This window comes from Mus pahari, chromosome 1 (assembly GCF_900095145.1).
Source record: "Mus pahari chromosome 1, PAHARI_EIJ_v1.1, whole genome shotgun sequence".
In the NCBI taxonomy this organism is placed as follows: domain Eukaryota; kingdom Metazoa; phylum Chordata; class Mammalia; order Rodentia; family Muridae; genus Mus; species Mus pahari.
Genome location: NC_034590.1, coordinates 2,778,984 through 2,790,297, shown reverse-complemented (window position 1 = coordinate 2,790,297; position 11,314 = coordinate 2,778,984). Strand labels below are relative to the sequence as shown.

Below are 11,314 nucleotides of genomic sequence, written 5' to 3'. Positions count from 1 at the left end.
TCTGTGTAGCCCTGGCTGTCCTGGAACTCACTTTGTAGACCAGGCTGGCCTCAAACTCAGAAATCTGCCTGCCTCTGCCTCCGGAGTGCTGGGATTAAAGGCGTGCGCCACCACGCCCGGCTCTTTTCCCAGTTCTTAAAACATTTTCTCTAGGATGCCTTCTGGGACACACCATTTGTTAACAAGGACATTTCTCTATTTTCAGCCCTTCCCTGGAAAGTTCCTTACCTGCTGAGTCTGCCACACATGTGGCTTTGCTCAGCATAGTCTGAGACCCTGTCACTGGATCTGGAAATGGGCAAGGGGCTTATGTGCTCACTTAGCTTCTAGACTTTTTTCCTTCTACCTCTATGAGACCTCATTTTAAATTTCACACCATATGTGCCTTGTGCCTTTTGATGACACTACCACAGGCTGTTCCCTCATGGCTTAAAATCACGAGCTCAAGGCTCATGCTCTGCAACCAAGTCTTGCTTTCCACTCTTGCAATGTTAGCATAACCATAAAGGTGAGGTAGATTTGCTTACCTGTCCTGAACCTGCCCATTCTAGTGTCTCATTCTCAAGAGAATATTAAACCTTTCCTCTCTCACCCTTCCTCCCACGAGGTACTGCTCCATTTCTCTGTTCACATGTATTCACTCGGAATATACTATGTGCATTGTCTTCTACTGCTTATACATTGTTCCACTTGATCAAGCTACCTTTGCTCTATCTATTGATTGATCGATCCATCTATTCATCCATCTATCTACCTATTTACCTTTCTACCTACCAACCCATTTACTTAAGATTCTTTGGGAAAACAAAAACCAAAGAACCAATGGTCAACCAATCCAAGCCACCTAGCCAGTGAGACGTTTTCTTTCAAGAGATCTAGACTAACCCTGGCTCCTTTTCATATTGACCACAGCATGACCTGAAAGGTTCTTGGCCATCATCTTCACGGTTTTGAATATATGCTGTATGACAAGAAAGTTGAACATTGTCAGAAAAACACCCCTCATCTTTTGTTGAACTATAAACTTTACGCTGGGCAGACCCACAGATGTACACCTTAAACCCACCATGCTGAAAACTATGACCCACACAAAGTGCTCCCCAGCCTGAATCCTCAGGCTTCCTGACTAAAATCCGGGCTCCTCTTCAGGGAGATGGCTACAGTCGCAGTGTTTTCCTTACCTGCAGCAGGCCGTAATTCTTCCTCTATGCCTTCCTTTGTATTCCCCAAGGACAGAACCCAATGCCTTTAATTGTATCCTCCTTCCTACAAATGACTTAACAACAGTGATTAAACACAACATTCATTTCCTTCTGGCCACAGGGTCACTGCCACTATTGTCTTTCCACAAATAGTAACCTGGTTTCAAATGCATACCTATGTCATACTTCACAATTAACATATCTACTATAGGGTTGATGAGATGGCTCAGTGGTAAAGGCGCTTGCCATCAAGCCTGAGGACAAGAGTTTGATATTTAAAACCTACGGTGGAAGGTGAGAACTGACCCAAAGTTATCCTTACTCCCACATGGCTGTTTGCCAAACATGCAACACACAACAGGTAATTTAAAAAAACAGTCATCATACACAGCTTTTACCCACACCCCCCCCCCACACACACACGTGCACACTCGCGCATGCACCTTCTGTGCTTACCACTCCTGATGATGGCTGGACTGTGACAAAGCACACTTCACTAGAATGCTAGAATGCTCCTCCCTTCTACCAGGCCCCACTCTACCCCTCCGAGTCTAACCAATTCCTGGTCTTAGACTCACTCTAGCCAAATTCTGAAGTTTCAAAACATCTTGCAGTCTTTCCTGGAGACTAATGTTGGGAAAAGATACCAGCACCAATTAAAAAAAAAAAACAAAAAAAAAACCCAAACCAACTGCACTCTGGGAAATGTAGTTCAGCGCCTAGACAAGGTTTTATTGGTTGGAACTAGGGTAAAATTAAAGACCCTGCCTCTTTCTGCAGTAAAAAATCCTTGTCCACACATGATTCAGTGGTGTAGCCGCTCAAGTTGCCTGTGTTCCAGTAACTATCACCACACCAATGCTCATGAATCCTAACTAAACTCAGTGGGACACACACACACACACACACACACACACACACGCCACATGCACACACGTACACTTGAAGGCAGGAGGGGGCATTGCTGTGAAGAGGATAAGGGAATTGGGGGTGAATATGGTCAGAATACATTACATAATGCATGAAATTATCAGAGAAATAAATACTTTTAACTCACTATTAATCTGTGCCATCTTGGAATTGGCAGCACTTTTCTAAATTAAACTTAAGAGTTTCTTAGCTCTTAATATAGTGGGTTTTTTTAAAAAGAAAACTTCATTGTGTTTATGGTGTATGTGTGAGCATGAAGATCAGAAGAGAACCTCAAGTGCTGCCCCCCAAGACATGTACACACACACAAATATCCACATAAATAATTTTTAAAAAAATTAATCTAGCCAGCATGAAGGAATATGGCTTTATTACAATAAAGATATATGACAAAATTCTCCATGTGGTTAAAGTTCATAGATGACAATAATTTCAGAATGACATGCACATGAGACACACTTAACTGTCCTGTATGTACACTTACCCACAACTGCGCAGCACACAGTACTAAGAGAGGTACCAGGGACTACACTTGTATGACACCCAGGACTGAGCTAAACATACGTCTGCACCATTCAGAACTGTCATCCACCCACAAGAAACGCTCAAACGAGAAGCCAGCATCATCATCTCTTTCCATGCTAGGCTCACCTCTCCTGTAATTTTTCATTTACCTTTATAACTGAAACTTTTCAAATATAAGAATTATGCTAAATAAGCCTACAGATTCTCCACAGGACTTTCTTCTCTTCCACAGAATATACACGTTATATAAATACATATTATGGATCTCTGGTAGCCTTAGCGGGACGTGATTTTCTTTTTCCTTTGAGACAGTCCCATGAGTTCCTGGTTGGCCTTGAATTCACTAGGTAGTCCAGTTATGCCCCTGAACTTTTGAGTACTAGACTCAGGCATATGCCTCAAAGCCTGGCTACGCAGCTGGAGAACAGACCCAGGGCTTCGTGCGTGCCAAACAAGCGCTCTACCAACTGAACCACATCTCCAGCTCTCAGAGAACTTTTAAAATGCAACTCTGAGTTTTTAAAAAATTCTTTTGGATTTTTTATGTTGTATCAAAAAACAAGCACTTCAAAGTTTCTCTAGAAAGTAATACACATATAAAAATCATGTCTCACATACGTTACACTTTTACATGTCACTGCAAATACTCTACCATAGAGTCGTATGTCACTTCTCTTATAAGGCATCCTCACCATACATAAGTGACCCACCAGTAAGGTTTTTCCTAAACTAACAGCAATCATATCATGACTTTGGACGACAGACACATTATTTTGCCAAAAGCTCTTAAAAAAAAAAAAAAAAAAAAAAGAAAAAGAAAAAAAATGAACTCAATGAGTTAGAAATAAATTAGCTTTTCTTGTTTTTGTGTCACAAGAAAACACAGTAGTGAAACATGTAAGCTCTTAGAAAAACATCTCAACATGTTTATCTTCATGGCTTCCTTAACCGTGAGGGCCGGGTGCGGCTAAGAAACAAGACGCTGTGTTCAGCACACACAGCTCAGGGCTTCACGCCACGGGAGAAAGTGTACACGTGCAGGTGTTGACCCAAGCTGACATGGTAACTAAAATCACTTCAGACATTTGTGGGGCTCTGTGCCAGCATGAACTTCCTGTCATGTGAGAGGCAAATCCAAGATGAAAGCTTTCCTGCCTTTCTGGGGTAGCCGGGTTGCTTGCCAGGCTGTTCTGCACAGCTGTAAACCTGAAGGGCATTGCCTCAATCTCTCAGGTCCCTTTTGAGAATTTACTTATCAGTTAAGTGCAGAATCATGAATAAATGTTTCCAAATTCCTTGAATTCAGTTCTCTTAGTCAGCATGATTTTACAGGTGTCTATTAAAATTTGAACCATGAAGAAAGGTCTGTCCATATTCCTTATATCCAGTTTCTTCTCATGAATTTTCTCCCTCTGAGCAAGATGTGAACCCACGAAAGCCTCCACATTGTTTACACTGTAGGATTCTCTACCCCATGGACTGACATGGACAGAGACTTGAGTTACAGCTAAAGGCTTCCCCAGATCTGCTGTAGATTTCCCACCAATGCGGACACTCTAGTGCTGGGTAATTTGAGACCCAGAAATAGGCTTTCCCAAGTCCCCCACCTTAACTTAATTTCTCATCAGTATAAATCTTCTGACAAGGATTGAGCTGAGCCATGAGCAGAATCTTTCCAACACTCCTTAAATTTATAAGATTGTTGACCAGTGTGAACTCTCTCATGTTTAATAGCATTGGACTGCCAAGCGACGGCTTCTCTGCACCCATCACGTCCTTGGGCTGCTCGACACTGTGAACTCTCTGATGTTTAATGAGATGCGACTGTTGAATAAAGGCTTTTCCACATTCGTTACACTCATAGGGCCGCTCACCAGTGTGAATCCTCTGGTGCCGGGCGAGGTCTGACGCAGAAGCAAAAGCTTTCCAGCACTCCTGACATTTATACGGCTTTTCTCCAGTATGGAGTCTCTGATGGCGGGTCAGTTCTGAGCTGTATCTAAAGGCTTTCGGGCATTCCTTGCATTGAAAACGTTTCTCCTGAATATGAATTGTCTTGAGATCTGTATCATGTGAATGCCAACTAAAGTCCTTGCCCTTCTCCTTACAGTCATACGCTGTCTTAGCAGTCTGAAGTTGAGTCCGTTCTGGGTCACGAAGGACGGCTTCTCCGTATTCCTTACCTTCCCAGAGTTTCTCACCCGTAGGAATCAAGGAGTGCGGAGTGTGTTCTAAACCAGAACTAAAAGCCTTCTCTCCTTCACCGAATTCATGTGATTTCTTATTATGAATTTTCTGATGTTGAGTCAGGTGTGCCCCTCGAGTGAAAGCTTTCCCACACTCCTTACACACGTAAGGCTTCACACCGGTGTGAACTCTCTGATGCCGGCCAAGGTCGGACCTGCAAATAAAGCCCTTCCCACATTCCTTACACTTGTAGGGCTTCTCGCCAGTGTGAATCTTCTGATGTCGAGAGAGGTCTGAGGGGCAACGGAAGGCCTTTTCACAGTCCTTACATTTAAAAAGCTTTTCCCTGTTATGGATCTTTTTAAGACTACTGACGATGGAGCGCAGACTAAAAGCCTTGCCACACTCTTTACACTCGTACAGTTTCTTACCAGTGTGAACTGTCTCACACCGGGGAACCTCTGCGTCTGGAAGGAAGGCCTCCCCGTTCTCCTTATCTTCAAAGAACTTCTCACCGATGTAAATTAACTGCCTCTGGGTATGATCTAAGGCGAAACTAAAGGAGTTTTTACATTCTTTACATTTATGCAATTTATCGCCAGTATGAATCTTCCTATGTTGACTTAATTGCGACCCGCACGTGAAGGCTTTCCCACACTCCTTGCATATGTAAGGTTTCTCACCTGTGTGGATTCTCTGATGTTTAATGAGATGTGACTGCTGGATAAAGGCCTTTCCACACTCATTACACTCGTAGGGCTTCTCGCCGGTATGGATCCTCTCGTGACGAGTCAGGTCTGAGCCACAGCTGAAAGCTTTCCCACATTCCCTACACTGATAGGGCTTTTCTCCCGTGTGGATCCGGTGATGTCGAGTCAGGTCTGAGCTGTAATTAAAGTACTTTCCACACTCCTTACACTCGTAAGACTTCTCGCCAGTGTGAGTCCGAACGTGGACACTGAGCAGCGAGTGAAATCTGAAGGCCTTCCCACACTCCTTACACGTGAAGGGCTTCTCCCCGGTGTGAATTCTCTTGTGACCAGTGAGGCTAGAACGGAAGCTGAAAGCCTTGCCACACTGGTCACACTGAAATGCCTTCTTGCCGTCCTGAACCGCTCGGTAGCGAGTAAGCTTAGGGCCAGGAGGGAAGGTCTTTCCGAATTTTTTATCTTCCTCGAGTTTCTCATCTGTGTGAATGAGCTGAGGCTGAGCGGGCTCTGGTGCAAAACTAAAGGATTTTTCAGATTTGACTTCCTTGGTTTTCTCTGCTAGCCTCAGTCTTGGACAATGATTAAGAGCCGTGAGCAGATTCAGAAGGGGCAGTTTGTCACAAGTGGGTGTCATTTGCTGGAGAGTTTCCTCTTGATTCTCACTCTGTGGTGGCTCCTGACCTTTGCCTTCCCAGTCAGCTGCAGGACACGAGCCTGCAAGCCCGTGGTCTGGCTCCGTTCCCATTACCTCCCAGTGGGACAACCGAGTGGCACACGTGTTGTTTGTCCGTAGGGCTTTCTTCATCTGCCACCGGGAATCTGTACCTGAAAGGTGAGGATGCACACGTGCGTTGTTTATTATCCATAAAGGAAAGAGATGCTATCAAAAGCTAAGGTTAAAGTAAAATCGCATGAGAAGTGAATGTCTTAACAAACAAAACAATAACAATAGAACCTCAAATTGGGACAATATTAAAAAGGACAAAAATAAACAGAAATTTCAGACAGCTAAATTAAAAAAGGTGTCGAGGTACAGTAGGGGGAGGCACAGAATGGATTAACACTTTATAAGCCCAGGTAATCCAAAAGCACAAATAGGCTAATCCAGTTACAACAATGTAACATGCGTGGACCACGGTTAGTCTCCTCCACCGCCATGTTAATGATTACACAGGCTGCTTCCTTCATGGCTTTTAAAAATGTATGCATCTGTTTTATGTGTATGGGTGTCTGCCTGCACGTTATGTATGTCTGTGTTCCATGTGGGTGCTTGTACCCAAGAATACCACAAGTGCCAGAAACCCCCTAGGACTGGAGTTAGGCAGCTGTGAGCCACAGAAAGGAATACAAGGTTTACGATTACATATTGTCTTAACACTAGCAAGCCAAAATGAAATGAGAAAGCTGGTAACGGTGGGTTAAAAGAATGCCTCCTGAATTCAGGAAACACAAGGAAAGAGCGGGAAGCAGGGTAATCCGAGAAGGCTGCGTGTGCCGGCCCAAGAGGAAGGGAAAGTTTAACGGTAGCTAAAATGAATGACGCATTCACAATTTTTAGGAAACTTTATAAACACCCAAATGGAAAACGGTAAGAAGACAGCAAGGGAGGGCAGGCGTTTGATTGCCATCATTCTTAAAATCACGACTGTCACCCTGGACCCCCTGCTCATGCCTGCAGCAGCTGAGAAACCCTGTCTGCCCCCCTTCCCCCAGTCCTTGCCCCGCCTTGCCAGGCCTGAAGACACTCTGGGTTAACAAGTCCTCTCTCCTTGTCTCACCTTTTCCAGCCCCACCCAAAAGTGCCCCCCCGGGGGGGGGCTCAGGTTTTGACCAAGAATGGACACCATCCCAGGTCTTAGCTGACATACCATTGCCCTGCACCCAAGACCCCTGCTTTAGCCTGGATGTGTGACTTCACTGACCACCTGAGGGATCAGTGAATCCGCCCGCGAGCTGCCTCCTAATAGACCTGCCATTATCTACTTTTAATCTGGTCTGATCTGGCCTATATCTTTGTCACCAAGGGAGAGAAAGAGCCTATCGATGCCACCGGAGAGAGAACTGCACTTCCCTTTTCATCTCATGTGGGACAAACAGGATGACTGTGGAGTGAAGGTGCAGCAGGAAAGGCTAGTCATGCGTTAGCCTTTGCCATGGGCCACTCCCCTGGGCGATGGTCTGGACCACTGGGTGAGAGGTGCTGCTGACTCACTGGACGGACAGACTCCCGGATCACCGAGCAGCCTCACTTACCTGGGTAAAATCTGCTCGGCTCATTGCCCAAATCCATGCAGGCATCTTGCTCCTTCTCCGGCACAGGGAACCCATGTGGTTGATAAATGCAAAGCCCTACGTGAGAGATAAAAGACAGGCGGTGACCACATGGAAAACATCTCCAGAAGTAACAAAGGAAGAGGAACAACGACAGGGAAAAAAAAAAAAGCACAAAGCGTTTTGGGAGGACGGTGAATATGGGCTTTCCTAATGACCACATAATTTCTGCAAAATACACAAGCCATTTTCCAGAAGAAACGCAGGTCAGAAATCCCTGACATTATTATTTTTTTCTTTCTTTTTTTTTTTTTTTTTCTCGAGACAGGGTTTCTCTGTGTAGCCCTGGCTGTCCTGGAACTCACTCTGTACACCAGGCTGGCCTCGAACTCAGAAATCCGCCTGCCTCTGCCTCCCAAGCGCTGGGATTAAAGGTGTGTGCCACCACTGCCTGGCCCACCCCTGACATTTCTTAAAAAAACAAACAAACAAACAAACAAAAAAAAACAAGAGCCAGCAGTTGCCAGTAAGGCACCAGGCATGTCTAGGGTGGGGTCTTACCCACTGAGAGGAGGTGGCTGTAGTTCTCCAGCATCACGTCTCGGTATAAACTCCTTTGGTCCAGGCTCAGACACTCCCACTCCTCCGGAGAAAAGTCTACGGCTACATCTCTGAATGTCATTACCTGCCATGGGACAAACCCAGTGTTTAGGGCAGACCAGGGAATGGTCCATAGAGTTGGCCGTTTGTGGTTCAGGAGAAAAGATCACGGGACCAAGTGTGGTAAATGGCTCTTAAAAACGACTGCTCTGGGGACTTGGGTGGGGTGGGGGTGGGATGGCTCAATGGTTTTGTGCTTGCTTGCTGCTCTTATAGAGGACCTGAACTGAGTTCCAAGTATCCATCCTGGGTGCCCATACTGCCCATGGCTCCAGAGGAGCCTCCGCCGGCTCCCCACCCCCCATTATGTTATTTACAGAAGCAGACACACATACACACTAAGAAAAATATCATACAATATAAAAACAAACTATTGCTTGATCACAACATCCTTATTGGCTTCACAGAAGGAAGACATGAGGATGGAGAAAAGACATCCTGGAGAGACGACACCTATTTGAAGTCGCCGACTCCAGATGTACATAAATGCTGCATAAATCTGGTCACTCTGTGGATGTTTGTTCTTTAAGTGGTGGGTTCTTTCTATCCAATTTTCCATCAGCTTAAATTCGAAGAATTCTTTAGAGATATATTCTCAAAATAAATACTAGATTTTTTTTGTTTTGTTTTGTTTTGCTTGTGTCTGAGCAGAACACGTTGCTCTCTGTAAGCAACTGTCAGTCAACTAACTTCTTGCTAATTCCCAGGTCTCGGTACCCTCAGGGTTTCTGTCATGATCTCTAAATGCACCAGAAAGAGCCACACACAGAAACAGGTCCTGAACTGCACCAAGTCTCTTTCTGGCTGACTGAAATGCTCCAGTCTGCACAGACAGTAATGAAAACCTTCCCGCGATCTGTCACCATCATCCCACCCATGGATATGATGTGACAGTCCACATGCCCTCCACAGACATGTTTTCCTCCTGATTAGACAGGAACTCCACAGGATGACCAACAGAGTCAATGAACCTGGACCCTTGGGGCTCTCAGAATCTGAACACCAACCAAAGAACATACAAGGGCTGGCCCTAGGCCTCCCTGCACATATGTAGCAGATGTGCAGCTTGACCTTCATGTGGGTCCTGAACAACCGGAGCTGGGGCTGTCCCACAAACTGCTGCCTGTCTGTGGGGTATGTTCTTCTAGCTGGGCTGCCTCGTTTGGCCTCAGTAGGAGAGGAAGCACCTAGCCTCATAGAGACTTGACATGCTGGGGACGAGGGGGATACCTAGGGATCCCTATCTGCTCAGAGGAGAAGGGGGTGGGGGGGAAAGTTGTGGGAGGGGGTGGCCAGGAGGGGAGGCACTGAGAGGGGTGTAAAGTGAGAAAGTAAAATAAATAAATACAAACAAACAGAAAACCAAAAAAATCCCAGGACTTTTTGCCGTGTGGGAGAGATAAGGGTCTACTAACAGAAGAAAGAGTGCCAAGCACAAAAGCTCCTAGACTGCCCCACGGCACCACTGACCTTGCAGAATGAGAGACAAGGACATTCCTGTGAGGAGAAATAGTGGTTGTTGAGACAATATGAACTCACGTGGGCCATGACTGGAAACTCCTATAAGTGACCCGTCGGTCCTCGCCTTGGTTCCTATGTTGATGAGGCCAGCTCCTGAGGAGACAGCGCACAGGGAAGAGAACCGTGAGGCAGCTGGCTTTCCACAGACTGTTTAAGTGGACCAGTACAAAGGCCGTTTTCTTCCTTGGAGGAAGGTCAGAGGGAGAGAGATGAAATGACGGCCCCACCAAAGTCAAGAGAACCCCAGTAAAGCAGGATGATGTTGTAATCTAATGAGCTGGAGCAAAAATCATTCTATAGCCAGGTGGTGGCGCACACCCTTAATCCCTGCACTCAGGAGCAGAGGCAGGCGGATCTCTGAGTTCGAGGCCAGCCTGGTGAGTTCTATAGGGTGAGTTCCAGGACAGCCAGGGCTACACAGAGAAATCCTGTCTCCAAAAAACAAAATAATCAAAAATCATTCCAGAGACCAGGATATGAGACAAGGTTATTCTGATCTAATCTAAATGCCTCCCCAAACTCTACAAAGCTGATGAAGAAGTCTTCACAGAACTGGGCATGGTGGCGCACGCCTTTAATCCCAGCACTCAGGAGGCAGAGGCAGGCGGATTTCTGAGTTTGAGGCCAGCCTGGTCTACAAAGTGAGTTCCAGGACAGCCAGGACTATACAGAGAAACCCTGTCTCAAAAAACCAAAAAAAAAAAGAAGAAGAAGAAGAAGAAGAAGAAGAAGAAGAAGAAGGAGAAGGAGAAGGAGAAGGAGAAGGAGAAGGAGAAGGAGAAGGAGAAGGAGAAGGAGAAGGAGAAGGAGAAGAAGGTCTTCACAGGAAGCGGAACTTTCCCTTGTGGGTGTCCACTGGAGCTGCTGGGACTCCTCCGTAGATCCAGGACAGGGCCTCCTATGTCCTGTGTCAACAAACTCTTCAGCGCCTCTGAGTCATTTCCATCTAGGAAGGGTCACGCTAGAAAACTGAAGACAGCTTTGAGGCTCTAACAAGCCTGAAGAACATCACCGGGCGATCTGTGACACAAGCATGCACACAGGCCACATAGATCACAGGGCACCTGTGGAAAGGCACACAGTCCAGCTCCACTGCCACTCCCCACTAACCTCCAACCTTGGCATCGTCCTAACAAGTGTGCCTTGCAACCTGGGTGGAGGCCTCGCCTCTGGAGAGAGAAATAACTGCTCTTTAAAAACTTTATTTTTACTTGATGTGAATGAGTATTCGCCTGCCTGTATATCCGTGCACCATGTGTCCCTGGTGCTCCCTGAGGACAGGAGACACATCCCTGGTGCTCCCTGAGG

At 46.0% G+C, this 11,314-nt stretch overlaps 1 protein-coding gene across 3 annotated transcripts in view; it reads right to left on the bottom strand.

Moving 5' to 3' along the window:
• Window positions 1-2,487: 2,487 nt before the first annotated feature.
• LOC110338419 (zinc finger protein 790) overlaps window positions 2,488-11,314 on the bottom strand; it is a 14,865-nt gene continuing 6,038 nt past the window's right edge. Inside the window, exons 2-5 of one of the 3 annotated variants that reach the window (XM_029537545.1) lie at window positions 10,025-10,185; window positions 8,387-8,510; window positions 7,808-7,903; window positions 2,488-6,379 (exon numbers count right to left, since the gene is read on the bottom strand). In XM_029537545.1, the coding sequence (XP_029393405.1) occupies window positions 4,266-6,379; window positions 7,808-7,903; window positions 8,387-8,510; window positions 10,025-10,033 (2,343 nt within the window). In that variant the 5' untranslated portion in view covers window positions 10,034-10,185 and the 3' untranslated portion in view covers window positions 2,488-4,265. Of the gene's footprint in view, window positions 6,380-7,807; window positions 7,904-8,386; window positions 8,511-10,024; window positions 10,190-11,314 lie in introns of all 3 variants that reach the window. The other 2 variants (XM_021221798.2, XM_021221793.2) reach the window with 2 other exon arrangements.